At 43.8% G+C, this 17,143-nt stretch overlaps 1 protein-coding gene across 1 annotated transcript in view; it reads right to left on the bottom strand.

The window, feature by feature from the left end:
* Nucleotides 1–4,120: 4,120 nt before the first annotated feature.
* Nucleotides 4,121–17,143, bottom strand: part of LOC147609532 (uncharacterized) — a 49,816-nt gene continuing 36,793 nt past the window's right edge. Inside the window, exon 2 of the mRNA XM_086787742.1 lies at nt 4,121–4,672. Coding sequence (XP_086643868.1) covers nt 4,505–4,672 — 168 coding nt within the window. The 3' untranslated portion in view covers nt 4,121–4,504. The remainder of the gene's footprint in view (nt 4,673–17,143) is intronic.

Below are 17,143 nucleotides of genomic sequence, written 5' to 3'. Positions count from 1 at the left end.
ATGATGTAAATGAATGATATAGGATGTGAATGAATGTGATAACATGTGAATCATGATGTAAATGAATGATATAGGATGTGAATGAATGTGATAACATGTGAATCGGGATGTGAATGAACAATAAGGGATGTGAATGAGAACGATAAGAGACGTGAATGAATGTGTTAGCATGTGAATCGGGATGTGAATGAATGAGATGTGATTTGAAATGGATGTGATAAGATGTGATATGAATCAGATAGATGAGAATGAATAGAGGATGGATGTGATGAGAATAGAAGTGATGAGAATGAGAGGTAAATAGATGTGACGAGATAGGATACAAATCAGATAGATGGGAATGAATGGATGGATGGATGTGGTGAGAATAGAAGTGATGAGAATGAGAGGTAAATAGATGTGATGAGATGGAATGCGAATCAGATAGATGGGAATGAAAGGATGGATAGAAGTGATGAGAATGAGAGGTAAATAGATGTGATGAGATGGGATGCGAATTAGATAGATGGGAATGAAAAGATGGATGGATGTGATGAGAATAGAAGTGATGAGAATGAGAGGTAAATAGATGTGATGAGATGGGATGCGAATTAGATAGATGGGAAAGAATGGATGGATGGATGTGATGAGAATAGAAGTATTGAGAATGAGAGGTAAATAGATGTGATGATATGTGATGCGAATCAGATAGATGGGAATGAATGGATGGATGGATGCGATGAGAATAGGAAAGACGAGAATGTGAGGTGAATAGATGTGATGAGATGTAATGCAAATCAAATAGATGGAAATGAATGGATGGATGGATGAGATGCGATGAGAATAGGAGTGACGAGAATTTGAGGTGAATAGATGTGATGAGATGTAATGCAAATCAGATAGATGGGAAAGAATGGATGGATGGATGTGATGAGAATGAAAGGTAAATAGATGTGATGATATGTGATGCGAATCAGATGTGATGTTATGTGAATCGGGATGTAAATGAATGGTATAAATGTGATAACATGTGAATCAGGATGTAAATGAATGATATAGGATGTGAATGAATGTGATAACATGTGAATCGGGATGTGAATGAACGATAAGGGATGTGAATGAATGTGTTAGCATGTGAATTGGGATGTGAATGAATGAGATGTGATGTGAAATGGATGTGATAAGATGCGATGTAAATCGGATAGATGTTAATGTATGTGAAGTGATGAGATGTATGGGTAGATGCAAGTAGATGTGATCTGATGAGGATAAATGAGGGAATAAGTGATGAGATAGAAAAAGATGTGATTAGATGAGAATGGGAATACTTATGAAATGAATGTGGATTGACATGAATGAATGTGGATTGACATGAATGGATGTATGGATGATGTGGATTGATGTGTGGATAATGTGGATTGATGTGGATGGATGTATGGATGATGTGGATTGGTGTGGATGATGTGGATTGATGTGTGGATGATGCGATTGGATGTGATTTGATGTGGGAATGATGTGATGTGATAGGGATCAATGAAAAAAAAAAAATTTGTGGGAAGATGAGAAAAGATGGGGACTAATGTGAAAGGATGTGGAGTGATGAGAAAAAATGGAAATATTGTTGGAACTGTATTTGTATGTGAAATCTGTTTTTAAATGATTGTTTTATGTCAAGAATGCTGGGGAAGCATTTTGATCGTCTTGTGAATGAGGTCATGGAGACCTATCTGTTAAAGTTGCAACTGCTAAACGGAGAGTCAACGGAGGACGTCTCACGTAGCACGGTCGGCCGAGGTCTTGATCAGCCTCGATTTGATTTAAATGGTGAGCTTCCGGTACAGTGGAAGAGGGACCAAGGCAGCGGCCTATGAGTGAAGCGCTAGGTGACCTGCGAAGGATCCTAGAGAGGGTGCTGACCATACGGTGCTCGGGCTGTGGGTCACCGAAGATACCCACACATACATCGGGGAAGATATTGGAACAAGGAGTAAGAGTTGTTTTCTGAATTCGGACATGGATCTTGTTGGTTGACCTTGCTGGTCCTCAATGGATGAGTCCATGGCTCTTTTATATGGATCCGTTGGTTGATCTTGCTGATCTTCAACAGAGATTCCATTTTGATATGTGAATATATTGCCAGTTACTATGAGCTAGGAACTATCAAAAAGGCCCCTGAGTGAACATGTGGTGAGCGTTCTGGTTGCCAATGATGCCATAGGTACACCGATGAAGGAATGATTGGAAATAAGGATTCAACCGGAGATTTTGAGGATTGTGATCAGTGAAACAATGGTTTCATTAAATGATTATTTTAAAGATAGCTGATGCTGAGAAAAAGACAATTTCATATTGGGGGTGTAAGCGGTGTGACTAGTTTTAAGTTTGCATGAATATCCGACTAGGGAGTCTGGGAACTCTTTTCCCTAGTACCCGAGACAAAACCTAACCAAATTCTTAATTGGATCCCATCACTACAGTGGTTGGGCAGTTGGCTAACCCACGGGACTGGATGGGGTTAGGCTGGACTGATGGATCCTTAAATTGAGACTTAATTTTGTTATGGTATGATGGATGAAGTCCCGGACAAAAATTGTTCTATGGAAAAGAATCAACAGCTATGCCTCTCAATGAGGAAAAAAGCATTGGTCTCTATGATCCAAGTGCAATCTTTTCCCTGATCTGATTGGGACTTACGGGTTCGGTCAGATCAGTTCAGTTAGTTAAGGCTTTTGACTACGTTAAGTTATCCTGGAGGAATCGCCCATGCTTTCCAGGCAAGGGAAGTTTTTCCGCGATCGGTTTTGAAAGAACCGATGGATTAGTCTCTTGTCCGGATATCCGTGTGGGTGAGGCCCTGAGTGTGACCCTGCCTTGCGCGCAACTTGCGCGCAAGAAGTGCTACTTCTGCTGCTAGAACGCCTGAATTTGTTGCGCGGTGAGGATAGGGACCTCACATGGATTATATTCATATAGAAGGCAACTAAGTCTATCTGCTCAATACAGTTCTAGATTGTGGTATCCAAATTCAAACTTTCACACTCTCCCTTTATCTCTCTATCTACACTTTGTTGTTGTACATCCATGGACTTAACTTGGTAATACCCATTGACGCCTGGCTAATCCTTCCCTCTCCGTTGAGCTTCATTAAGCTGTCGCCTTGTAAAACATATTGGATAGTCTAGTTTTGTGCTCACCTGGTTGTAAGTATATAGTACTTCGCTCATCTAAGGTCATATCCTTAATTTTTCTCTCCGAGGTTGTCATGCTTACTCAACTCAACACATGCAATAGAACTACCGAAGTGATGGATTTGGCGTCATCAAGTTGAGACAATTTGAGCATGTTATCCTCAAAGTCAATGGCTTATTGACAACAATCATCAAGCAATGTTAACAAATAGTCATGCATTCTTATGCCTCTTACTCCCCTACGGAAGCAAGGCAACAAGTGCTCATATGTTAACCTTTCTTTGGTTCATACCCTGAATTCAAGTTTTTTAGACATGAGATGTAATCATGCCTCTTACTCCCCTACGGAAGCAAGGCAACAAGTGCTCATATGTTAACCTTTCTTTGGTTCATACCTTGAATTCAAGTTTTTTAGACATGAGATGTAATCTCTCATAGATTTGTGCTCTTTTTGCTTAATATTATATAGTTGAGCTATAGGGCTCCACTTGTCTCCACTTCGTGCAAAACTTGGTATGAACACATTATTAAGTCATGTAAAGCTAATCCCTCCATTGCACCATCGTATATATACAATTTAGGTGGGGATTGGGAAGTTCAGGTTATTTCTAAACCATAAACAAGTGCAACCTTGACTCCATAAGTATCTACTCACACAGCTTCAAATCATTGACTCCATCGTGCATAGCATAGACTACATGCTAAGGCAGCATGTCATCAGCGCCAAAGAGTAGGTGCAGCTTCATGCATGAAGATGTCCCTGAATAAGTGGAGAAATCTTCATAGATGAACCGCCTTGCCGAGTTTTCATCAACTCCCTGGAGATGGGTGACAAACCCAGCCATGATGAAGGCTAGCACTAAAGAGCACACACATGCAGTGGTCGGGCAGTTGTACCACTTTGGATAGAGAGAACTTTAGCATAAACCAGCTGGTGCAACTTGGATAGAGACTTAAAAAGAAATAAGCATGTTTGCTAATATGGCAGAAAGATATACCCAACATGAAAACCCTTCCAAAAGATAGCCTAACAAGTATCCTCTTGAAAAAATCCGGATCAAGCTCAGGTAAATTTTGCAAATAATGAGATCCAGATTCCAATCCAAGTCTTCTGTATACAATGGCAATGACAAAGTAAATTAAGAACAACTTATTTGCGCGAAACCCCTCTCTTAGATCAATTTACACAGCTTGTAAAGATTGGCATTCCAACTTTGGGGAGCTAATTTTCCCACATAGTGGTGCTTCTCACCACCATCACTTCTCTAAATGGCACTTTCAATGCATAGGGACTCCTCAATTTTGCAAATTAACTTACGTGAATCTCCACCACCAGTCTACTTTTTGGCTTTTGAGAATCTTAGGCATCGGTACTTCTCACCACTTACAGTTATCTCCAAAGCACCATCTTGATTATCTGATGCTGTGCCCATAAGCACGCTCTTCTCTTTCTCAAGATTTTCTCGCTCTATCTTCAACCTCGCCTCCTGCTTTGCGATCTCGCTCTGCATATGTTTACAGATGCACTTCTGATCAGAAAATTTGGTCAACCATGCAAACACAGGCACTGAGCTAGGGTGGAACAAAGAAGGCTGTACCACACCTAAAATGCCCACAAAGAGCTCATTTTATGTACTGACAAATTAAGTAATTCACAAGGAAAATCACTTTAAAGAAAAAGAGCTCAAAGAGAAAATCTTTTTGAGTCCACTCTTGTTTGATTTCAGCAAATAACAAAAAAGCAACAAAAAAACCCCCAAAAAAATGTATTTTATAAACCAGTGTTTTTTAGCTTTATTATGTGACAGGTTATTATATTAAGCACAGGATCTTAGAACCAGGCCCCCAGTTTTGGCCAGTGAGAAAAAGCAAGGCTCTCAGATTAACACGCATGGGTGGAGGAAAGAGATGAGAAGTGGTTGCATCAGCAGCACGTTGTACAGGCATCTGCTCAGAAGTCCATGCAAGGATGAAGATGGTAGCTGAGATGCGTCAAACGTGCAGGTGAAAATATGTCCAGGTACAGCAGCGTACCATTATTATGTGTGCATGTGGGAACATGCTGCTTGACAGGCAGGACTGTATGTCAGGTTGCTTGCAATGCAACAGGCAGAAAGTTGAGACTGTACGAACAGCTCCAAAGAGAGACCCCTAGGTTGTACGGATGGCTGATTTCTGTTCACAGACAGCAGGCAGAGGAGCAATAGGCTGTATGGAGGTGGTTGTAGAAGCATTGCCAGCTGCTTTTGCACATGTGAAAGGACTTGAAGAGGCTGTATGGCACTACAACATGCCCAGCTCCTGGTCAAACTATGGGTGCCCCATCATCAAGTTTAGTAGAAGGGAATGTCATGTGCATGCACATGGACATGCTAATCCAAGAGCTAATCCATGAAGGGCAGCAGAAAAATAGGGGCAAAGGAGGACATCCGATTAGATTCTCTTGGATCAACATCTGGCTAACAAGGTTCTCAAGGGACTACTGGGCTGGTCAGCTACATTTGTGGAATTAATGTCCACAGATGCTGGCCGACATAGTAGTCAGCCAGCAGATGGAGACCTTCCTTGCCTATAAAAGGGCTTAGTCACAGAACCATTAGAGTAGACATTCCTTTAGGGATTGGATCAGTAGGATAGGATTCTTTAGAGTCAAGATCACCTTTTATGAAGCAGCCGAGGGCTTGCCAAGAGTTGTACCCTTTTTGTACATTATGAATATACTGAAAACACAGCTATTTCTCCTCTCTCTATCTTCTCTTTGCATTTTGCACCTATATGTTCCTGGAAAGGTGTTTAGGGCTGAAAGAAGACAGAGAGCTTCCGCATGTTGCAAGATGGGGTCCCAACTACCCACTTAAGGGCCCCCTCCCGCAAACAGGAGTATTTGCTTTTATTACTTTGGAGAACTTCCTTACAATGCAGACTTTTCCAAGAACTTCCTGACGATGGTTGACTGTGGAATGCCAAACACAAGGAAAGGTCGACGAAACTTCGGCTAAACCATCATACACTCTGTAGACAACTTAGAAGCCACTTTGGGAGACAACATGCACACCCTACACAAGTCAGAAGGCTCAAGCACACATTATAATTGCTTCGTTCACTACTGATTTATGCAAGAGTGAGATGATTAAATGAATGGGCTGAAGGGTGCCTTATATAGGACTCCTTGTCACATGCGGAAGCTCTAGGAGTCTTCTTTCAGCCCTAAACACCATCTTGGAACATGCTGATGCAAAAAGCATGCAGAAGAGAGAGAAGAGAGAGAGAGAGAGAGAGAGAGAGCTGAGTATTCAATATATTCTATAGTACAAAAAGGTACATACAATCTTTACAACCATAGGTTGCCTTCTTGAAAAGGTAAAAACCCTATTCTATGCCGAAGTCTAGGACTCAGTCCAGGCTAGACTGAATGATCTAAATAATGAGCAACTTGTGCCTTGGCCTTGGGAAGTCAGTGGACTGGCCGCCTGCTAGTCGGCCAGGTCCTGGACACATATTCCCAAAAATACTGTAGCCGACAAGTGTCTCCTTCCAACACTGGCCAACAACCTTCTAGTGTCCTCCACAAGTCTTTCCCTACCCACTCAAGCAGCACATGCTCCAAAATCAGGTTCTTATCTAGTTCTTTTATTTGTTGCCTCTTCAGGATTATCCCTGGGATTAGCCAGTGCATGTTTGATGACGGGATTCCAATCTGCATCCTTGGATGACTGTCATCATCCCATTATCTATTCCTAGAGTCCCCCTGTCATCCTTCCCTCTAGCAACCTTTTCACTGAAAACCCTGCCCGATCTCCAAATCTAAACTCTGATGAAGATCTATGCATCTGTTCCATCTTATCCCCTTTCCATTCCTGCCCTGTCCTTGAACACTGTCTTTGGTCTTCTTTCTTGAGTATCGAGTCCGGCACTCTCACTCCACCCCTTGGAGGATCATCCTCCTCCGAAACCATTGCCTAAAGCCTTTCCTGGTGTGCCCCAAGTGGCACACAACTGCGATTCCCTTGGTTTTTGTAGAACACCACCAACCAACCTCCCTCTTGGGAATTCTTCCATGTCTTGTGTTTCTTTCCTTGGGCCTCGTACCTATGCACTTTCCTGTACCTTAGACCTCCAAACCTTCATTTGGGACTGAATCACTATTTAGCCTTGCTGAGCTTCATGTTGAGAAAATGTTGCCTGGTCCCCACACCACCAAAAAATCAAGACACGTGCGATGGTTTCATCCGTGCGTGATGCAATAAGGGTGGGTGGAACATGGGCAACAAAAATATCCCAAAATCAGCCTGAAGCTCTGATACCAATGTCACATCCGAAAGCTCTGGAAGTTTTCTTTCAGCCCTAAACACCATCCTGGAACATGCTAATGCAAAATGCATGCAAAAGAGAGAGAAGAGAGAGAGAGAGAGAGAGAGAGCTGAGTATTCAGTATATTCATATGGTACAAAAAGGATGTAGAAGTCTTGCAGCCCTTGGCTGCCTTCATGAAAAGGTAGAAACCGTAATCTAATATATACCTAGTTGAATCCAAGAACATGCCCAAATTCACCTTTTAGGAACATGCAGAAACCCTAGATTAGTGACTTAGCTTGTTGAAGGGCTGAATGACCAACAAGAGCTCAGCCAATCACTATTTATAAGCCTTTGAAGACCACTTGGACTGGCCGACCTACTCTCGGCTAGGTCCTTGGAAAAATATCCCACATATGCTGCAGCCGACATAGATATCATACTGAAAACTGGCTGACAGCCTCCTAGGCATTTCCAATGTCTTCCCTACTCATGGCTGGCTGCTGTAGCTCCGAACTCTAGTCCTAATTCTGATCTTTATATGTTGCCCCTTCAAGGATTAGCCAGCACATGTCTTGCACATGACACCCCTACTACAAGTCAACATACCTTATGCTCTCGGGCTGTTTAGGAGGACAAAAAAAATGTTGGTCCGCCATATGAATGCAAGTTGGCCTGGTGTAAACTGCCGATGACATGCTGAATTTTACGCTTATGCACACACCTTTCACACATGTGACTATGTGGCCACCACATGCTGCTGGCTGATTGGATGTTGCTGGCTAACTGTGAATGCTGTTGGCCCACATGATAGTGTTGGCCAACTATGAATGCTGGTGGCCAAATAGGGCTCTCCCATGCTTTCCCACCTAAGCCACCATTTGGCCACCCAAATGGTTCTCTCCACTTTCTTGTGCCCATGTGTGTCCAGTTTGTCGATTCGAGTGTCCGGAATCCCAGTTCCTCACGCCTTTAAATGGCCTGTTCATCCCCATATGGACTCCCTCCATGCTTGTATCTGGCCCATTGATAAGGCCTTGCACAGTGCACTGCATATTTTTTTGCTATTTTTTGCACCATTTTTGGTACTTTTTTTTAGCATTGTTAGCATTTTATGGAATTTTGTCTTGGTCAGCTTGTAGGGACCTGGTCGACCAGCTCTAGAGGATCTATATGATAGGTTTTTCAGTCCTCTTCATCATTCTCTCTCATTTCAGCCCTGATTTGTACATACCAGCACTCGGGCCTCCGTCGTGCTGTACCTTCACTCCTATTCAGGTTCTTGATCATCTACAGTCTACTATCTACACATATATGCTGTTTTATTATCTGATTTCAGATTTACAGCAGTAGCACATAAATCTCACAAGGTTTCAGAGCCTAGATCTGCTCTAGGACCTGCATGTTTCTTCATGAACCTGTTGTTTACAGATTTCAGCACATAAAGACCTGCGTTTTCATCTGAGAGCTGCGTTTTTTCTCAGAGGTGCTGTGTTTTCTTCAATCAGGCTGCGTTTTTCTTCACAGAGCTGTGTTTTCAACATCTCTGGTGCCATTAAAAGAACCATTTCTTTTCTACCCTTCTGGTTCTTTTCCAACCCTCCCACCTTGCATTCCTTCTGCTTCATCCTCGTACTAACTGTGATCAGGTCTAGCTGCTTCTAGCCCTAGTTGAACAGGAGGATTTTGCGTCTGGAGGATATGGCTTATGGAGATCAATATTCTAACTTCTTTGGACTTCTTTTCTCCTCCCAGGTAATCCTCTCCCCTACTTCTCATCCTACCACTTCATTGGTACCCTCTCCCTCCACCCCTTTGGTGATCCCCCCATCTTTTCCTTCTTCTCTTGTTTCTCCCCTCCCACAGAACCTCTCCCCTTCTTTCTCTCATGTTCCATCCTACACTCCTCCCCAATTCAGAGATTCCATGAAGCTTACAGCCACCAATTATCATACTTGGTCTTTTTATACCCACTTGCTTCTTGAAGGTGTTGGTGTATGGACATCAGTTATGACACCTGCCTTGGTGGATCCAACTTTTCGGGGAGTTTTGGATGCTCGTGCACGCCTCATCATCATTCATTGCATGACTCCTGCCATATAGGCACAACCTATTTCTACAAGGAGTAACGTCCGACGGATGTGGCTTGAGATTCAGAGGAGGTTTTGTGCTGTTTCTTCTGTGGAGATTGCTAAGCTCGAGGTAGATCTTGAGAAGATTTCCATTAGTGAATCTCACCATCACTGATAAGATTGGAGACTTTACTCGCATCAAGCGGCAACTTGAAGAATATGGGAGCGCAATCAACAACCCAATCCACAAGCCGCTTGGTAAATTGCCTCCCTCTTTTGATTCCTTCAAAGATCATATTTACGTTCACCAACCTCTTACATCTTTTGAAGAAGTTGTGAGTTATTTGCATGACAAGTGTTTGATGAGAGACAAAGGAAAGTCGGAATCTGCTTTTGTTGCCCAAGGTAAGGACAATAACAAAGAAGGACGAGGAGACAACAACACCAACAACAACAAAAACAAAGCTCCCCAAGGAAAAGGCAAGAAGGATGCTAAAGAGGCGAACGGTAAAAAAAACCTTGGAGCGTTCTTTTTGTGGCAAATCAGGCCATACGAAGGAACGGTGCTTTGCTCGACGTGACAATTCTCGGGCAACCAAAGCCAAATACAAAGCCAAAGATTCATCTCAAGATTCTGACAAGAATTCTAATAAGAACAAAGGCAAGGAAAAGGTGAAGGACGAGGACAATGCCAAAGTGGCATACATGGCAGTTACAGATTCTCCCCCTACCTCTCCACAAGATACTTTCCTCGTGATCACAGATACTTCTTCTTTTGCAGACGTTAGTGACACACCAACAAAGGTTGAGTGGGTTAGTGACAACGGTGCTTGCTAACAGAGTGCATCGGCACTATAGTACCTCCAAATGTGCTGCCGAAAGAAACTAGTGATGGATGGCTGTGAGGTGTCTAGCCCTCGGATTTTGGCATGCTGTAGCTGAAGTGCCCTTTCTAGTGTGACTGTGGAGTGGTGTGGTAGCCATGGCTGCGCTGGTGCTATCGGGGTGCGCCGCGGGCGCCATAGCACCTCCAAATATATGCTGGTAAGAGAAACCAGTGATGGATGGCTGTGAGGTGAGGACCTAGGTATGAAGACTCTCTATAGAGGATGGCTCCATATCGGGCAACTCCAGCAAGAAGGGTCCCAAGCAATAATGGTACAGGAAATCAAGAACTTGGGAAAGTGGGCCAAAACAGCCCATGAGGAGACAATGGAATCTCCCTCGTATCTCATAGTACACCGAGCATCTGAAAAGATAGCGCCCCTTGGTCTCAACCTCCAAGGTGGAGCATAACTTACAAGGCGCTCCTCTCTCCTAGTCTCCACTCACAGGTGGTGCAACTAAATTCAGATTGCCCAATCGCTATCTGCATGGTGTGTAAAGGTAGCTGGGCTTCTGGTTTATGATGAAGCCATCATCTGTTATCCTCAAGAAGTGCTGTCAATAGAATTGGAGCTTCGTGGGGAAGGTCTAGTGGTTCTAGCCATTTGCGACGAATATGAGTCAATCAGTATCCTGCTTGGTGAGGGGTAAAAGTTGTGCATCCAGACGATAGTGGAATGGTGGCAAGTGGGTCATGTGAAGTCCATGTGAGTGAACCATCTTGAGATCCTACGGTACTCCTAGGGTACCTTGATTGTGCGCTGCCAGAGAGTGCATGGACTACAAGGGGTTCTGCTCCAAACTCTTTAAATGAGGAACTAACGGCTTACTCTAAATCATACATGAGAGCATCATTACTTGTGGTACTTGTGGCCTCTCCAGCCTCCAGTCATTCTCCCCCAAATCTGTCCCAAAAATGATGCTCCATACAATACTGCAGGTGTCACCAATGTATCAAAAAACCAAGCCTTAGTGCTAGGCTTCTGAAAGTGTGTATGAAAACATTGCTGCTCTAGCTGAAAAAAACAGATTTACACCACAAAAAAATATGGAATCACACCGCGTTTGCACAAACAAATCCCGACATAGTGGGATCAAATAGAAAGCTTAGTAGAGTATTTTAAATGATTGTGAACCTGCAAAGGTTATAAACATTATAGAGCTTTTTAATAACTAATACGAGTTTTTGAGTGCACTTGCCACTTGTTCACAAGCCACAAAACACGTCAGAATACAAGGCAATCGCACGGTTCACAGGTAGGCATCCTAGGCCCATGAACTAGACATTCATAGCAGGCTAACACACAAAAACAGTTCACGCAAAAATAGTTTCAAGCATGCAAACATGTGTGCATGTGCACTTTATTATGAGCAAATCTCCCGGGTGTGGAACAAGTACAGCATTGGCATTTCCGGGCACAAATCTGGCACATCCGAAAGCACGGAATTGGGATCCCGGCCCCCGGGCACTCAGATCTGTGAGATGTATGTGCTACTGCTGTAAATCTGAAAACAGAGAATAAAACAGCATATATGTGTAGGCAGTAGATTGCAGATGATCAAGAACCTCAATACGATTGAAGGTACATCACAAGGGAGGCCCATGAGTGCTGGTATGTACAAATCAGGGCTGAAATGAGAGATAATAATGATGAAGAGGACTGAGGCACCTATTATATAGATCCTCTAGAGCTGGTCGGTCAGGTCCTAGAGACCGACCAAGAGTCGGGACATAAGTCCATAAAATGCTAAAAAAAGGCTCCCAAAAATGGTAAAATATGCAGTGTAGAGCCTTATAAATGGGCTAGATACAAGCATGCAAGGAGTCCATTTGGGGATGAACAATATTTCCAACACCTCTTCAGCGTTAGATGGGCAGACTAACGCCGGCACGCTGAAGTAAGACCTCCAAAGAAGCTCAAGGAAACGGTTTGGTGAAGAGGTCTGCAAGGTTGTCTTTGGTAGAACAATACACCAAGTGAAGAAGACCAAGTTCAAACAAAATGATAATCCACTTCGATATGTTTGGATTGACCATGAATCACTGAGTTCTATGCCAAAGCAATAGCACTCTGGGAGTCCATGAAATTGTGAGCAATTTGCGCACATACTTCTCCTGAGGCAATCATCACATTGCCATACTTCGAAACCAAGAAAGTAATGAATCCAAGATCAGTCATCTCAAACTGTTGTAACAGCTGAGACTGACCATGATGACCAATTGTGAAGCAAATCCTGTAAGGATGAGATCATCCACATATAACACGATGATACAAATATCACCATCAGAGAGAAAGACATAAAGGTTTGAATCTGGATAAACTCTCTCAAAGCCAAGTGAAATCAAGAAGACATCAATCTTCTAATACTGAGCACGAGGTGCCTGTTTGAGACCATATAGAGCTTTCCGCAATAAATAAACATGATTTGTGTGTCCCTAAATCTCAAATCCTGGAGGTTGCTCAACATATACCTCCTCCTGTAAATCTCCATTCGAAAAAGCTGATTTAACATCCATCTAAAAGACAAGCCATCCAAAATGAGCAACCAAGACTAAAACAATCTGAATGGTAGTATACCTGGCTGTAGATGCAAATATCTCATCAAAGTCCTTGCGAGCTTTTTGAGTTTAACCACGAGCAACTAGGTGAGCTTTGTACTTATCCAAAGTACCATCAGAATGAAACTTGACTTTGAAAATCCATTTGACAACATAGATGACCTTCCAATGTAATGGGCGTGAACTAACTCCCAAGTTTTGTTCCGCTCGAGAGAAGACATCTTTGCTTCTGTAGCCTGTTCGCCACTACGGGCCTCCTCGAGAGTCTTGGCTCATCAATACCTTGTAAGGTGCTCATAAGAGCATAATTCACGGTATGATCGGAAGAAGCAAGCGGTGAAGATCTCTGAGGTCCGGATGACGTAGCAGATGCCTGAGAATGCAACTGGCTATCAGAAAGGCCAATCCTGTAATAATTTTTTGTCATGTGCAAGACATGCACTAGCTAATCCCAGGCTAATCCTGAAGAGACAAAAAGATAAAGAATAAAGATCATAACCAGATTTTGGAGCAGATACTATTGTTATTGGTAGGAGTTGTGTGAAAATATACCCAAAAAGGGTATTTAACACAGCCCAAAAAGGGCCACTTTTTTATAATATTTATCTGCTGGCCGACTGCTTATGCTGGCTGACCAGCACCCTGCCCTCATATAAATATGAGGCGCCTCCTATTCCTCTCCATCGACCAACGATCACTCATCGACTGGGCATCCACTGCTCATCCGTGTTTTACCCCCCTTTCTCTGCTGGATTGATCGCCCACTTCAAGACAACACTACAGCGTGCTTCTGTACCATCTGTTGGCGTTGGAACAGGCCGCCTACAAACTGGCGGAACCCGTCCCTGCTGCTGAACTGAACGTGTTCTTCTGTAGTTTTGTTCTTTAGTGTTTTTCACATGTTGCTGCTGTTGGTCCATGGTGCATACATCTGCGTTCTACTTCAGAGATACATTAGTGCTTACTTCTAGGCGCTCACATCAGGCTTACTTCGGGATTGACATCTGCGTTTTTGGGACAGCAGCCCTCTCTACTTGTTCGGAGTCTCACATAGAGCTCTTGTACTGGACTTCATCTTTTATATACATATCACCATTGCATGCTGTGTGTTTTGCTCTGATCTTTCAAATATTTGGTCCTTTGGTCTCTTTTGCCCTCACATGGTATTAGAGCTATCGTGAGCAAAGGGATTGAAGACCTCGAGAACACACAACATGGATCGTCTACCCGCACTCAACAGAAGATGCTTCTCCAAACTCTGATCTGGACAACATAGAGATTGGGATTTCTTACTCAGTGGAGGATCCTATTCAAGATCATACTTTGGGAGACAGTCAACCTGTAACGGGAGGCGGACGCGTGTATTGGAATCGTATAAATGTGAACAAGATTCTGAGCACTTAACAATTGAGCATTACAACCACAAAGCTGAAAATGACAGTACACCACATAAAGGGGCCGATGATAGGCTGACCCCCCCCCTTTAGGTTATATTACCAAAAGAGTCTGCAAAGTACAAGATTACGGGTGCCTGGGGATTCACCACCAGCCTGCACCTGATTCTTCCAAATACATCATGAATGAATACATTTCAAACAAGAGAATCTGTAGGTACATCCGCCCTACACACAGGTACATCCGCCCTGCACAAGCCTCTTCACAGGTACATCCACCCTGCACAAGAGTATCACAATCCTCACAGGTACTCCGCCCTGCACAAGATGTAAATGGATCTTTAGGCCCTGTTTCCACGCGAGAAACTAATCCAGAAACCTGTGTTCTCCGCGAGCAAGTGTCCCCAATGCTTACCCTAAACACCTGTTACACCAGGAATCCTTGAGACACATCCATGCTCACATATTCCATTGCTGTCCGGCCTGTTTTATGCAATAACCAGTCCAAAACAGCAACTTTCCATCGCGAGAATTCCACCTGTAAAGGGTCCTACAGCCCTGTGGAGGTCCCTAGAGCTGTCCTGTATTGTCCAAGTTGACTTTGGACACCTGTAACCAGCCCAAAACTCGCAATAACCAGAAAATACAGGTCTGAAATTTACCAACCAGCCTTTTAGAAGAGTGTGGGGATCATTATCCAAGCTTGTGTGAGTCCGGGAAGCAAGCAACCAGCCCTGTAGCAACTCCCAAAGCTTCAATCAGCTCTCCAATGTGTTGAATAATGAATAAAACAGCCCAAATGGCCTCTTGAAGGAGGCGCCTTTCTCCAGTGCCACCTAAGGGGCTTGGTGGGTACACAAACAGGCTGACAAGTGTCCCCATAAGGTGTCCAGGTAGGTGTCCAGCCCATAGTGTTCCATTTGTCCTGTTTGTATAAGTTTAGGTCCAACCAAATGGGAAATGGCCATAAGTTGTCCGGACTTCATTAATTTTGGTCCAACCAAATGCGAACGCATTATAAGTTGTCCGGCCACTTATTAATGAGTGTGGACCTGCAAACCAATAAACTTTAGTAGTAAATGAAATAAGCTGTAAATTGAGTGTGGACGCACTTACCACCTGCAAAACCCATAAGCCCACAATTTTAGGCCAAAACAGGAGTGCACACACGCGTCCACAAGGTGCCCGGGCGTCCCCGGTTCCTCGGACTTCACAAGCCAAAATAACAAGCATTGTCCAGGCAGCAAGACAATGTCACACAAAGTAAAATAAAGTTATGGCATGCATCATTTATGCGTTGTGCACATGTAAACTTGGAGAACCACCTATCATCATTCTTGTACTTGAAAATATTCCGCCTGCCATCATAACACACCATGTGTGCATGGCCGGAATCCACACGGGCACCGCCCGAAAGTCCACAAATGTCCTGCCATGTCCTTGGACTCATATGCATCCACTCATATGATCCATACACATGCTCAGGTATAATACATACATGCATCCGCATGTTTCTAGGCCTGACACGCATCCGCATGTCCCTAGAATATAGGGATTTGTGACACAACCCATGCACATCACCTCATCCGCACCACCTTTGCCATCACGATCGCCCTCTCCGACTTTATCAGATCTTGTTTCCAGAGGGGGATACATTCCTTCTACCATTGTGTTTGTGTGGGACCCTAGCATACTTCATCTTCTCTCATGGTCCCCTTTTTGGCCTGAGAGGTGTGAAGAAACAGCACTTTACTAGCCCTAAAAAGGGAGTTTCTAGTTATTTTATATTTTATTTTTTGGGGGTTTTTGTCTTGGCTGTTGGCCTACACCTTTATGGTGACCGACCAACACCCCCCTTTACTATAAATAGCTTTGCCCATACCTCATCATCCAGTGTACCACTTCATAGCCATATCAGGTACCATCTGGCCACCTACAAGCAGAGGCTCTCATCTGCTTTTTCCTCTGCTGGTCCAGGCCGCCTACTTCATGGCTTACATCAGCCAACATCAGGCTGTATTCTGGCGCTTACATCAGGCCTTCTTCTACTCACATTTGCGTTTCACCTCAACATATGTCAGCGCCTACATCAGAGCATACATCAGCGTTTTGCTTCAGCAGACATCTGCATTTTGCTGCGCTCACATCAGCCCACATTTGCGCTAACATCAGGCTTACGTTAGGGTTTATATCAGCGTTTATCTCAGCCTTCTTCAGCGCATACATCAGGGCTCACATCCAGCATATCTTGTGCGTTTTGGCACAACCCTTGGGACAGCAGCCCTCTCTGCTACTTTGGGACAGCAGCCCTCTCTGCTACACATCGGGACGGCAGCCCTCTCTGCTTCAGGTACGCAGAACCCGTGTCACCAGAGCTTGCACCACTCGGGACGGCAACCCTCTCTGCTTTAGGTATGCAACACCCATGTCATCAGAGACTGCACCACCATCATCGTCATCGACGTTACCTTTTTCCACTGCCACTATCACCTCGGAGTGCTTTGCCTCACATCAACGCGAGCCTTCGTCATCGACCGTGCTTCAGCTCCGATGTCTTCTCTGCTTCAGCACTGGTCTTCTTTCTGCTTAGAGTCACCTCTCATATGAGGGCTCTTGTGCATATCTGCACTCACCCTTTTATATATATTCACTCACATATTTCATGTTGTGGGGTTTTGGTCACCATTTGGCCACCCACCCCTGCTTTCGTATCATGTATGTACATTGGACTGGTGTCCATTGTATATGCCGGGGATTGACGCCACTCATGTG

Source organism: Cibotium barometz, chromosome 51, assembly GCF_041138505.1.
Source record: "Cibotium barometz isolate CiBa-2024 chromosome 51, ASM4113850v1, whole genome shotgun sequence".
In the NCBI taxonomy this organism is placed as follows: Eukaryota; Viridiplantae; Streptophyta; class Polypodiopsida; order Cyatheales; family Cibotiaceae; genus Cibotium; species Cibotium barometz.
The sequence above is the reverse complement of the archived record's forward strand: the minus strand, read 5'-3'. Positions and strand labels throughout refer to the sequence as shown.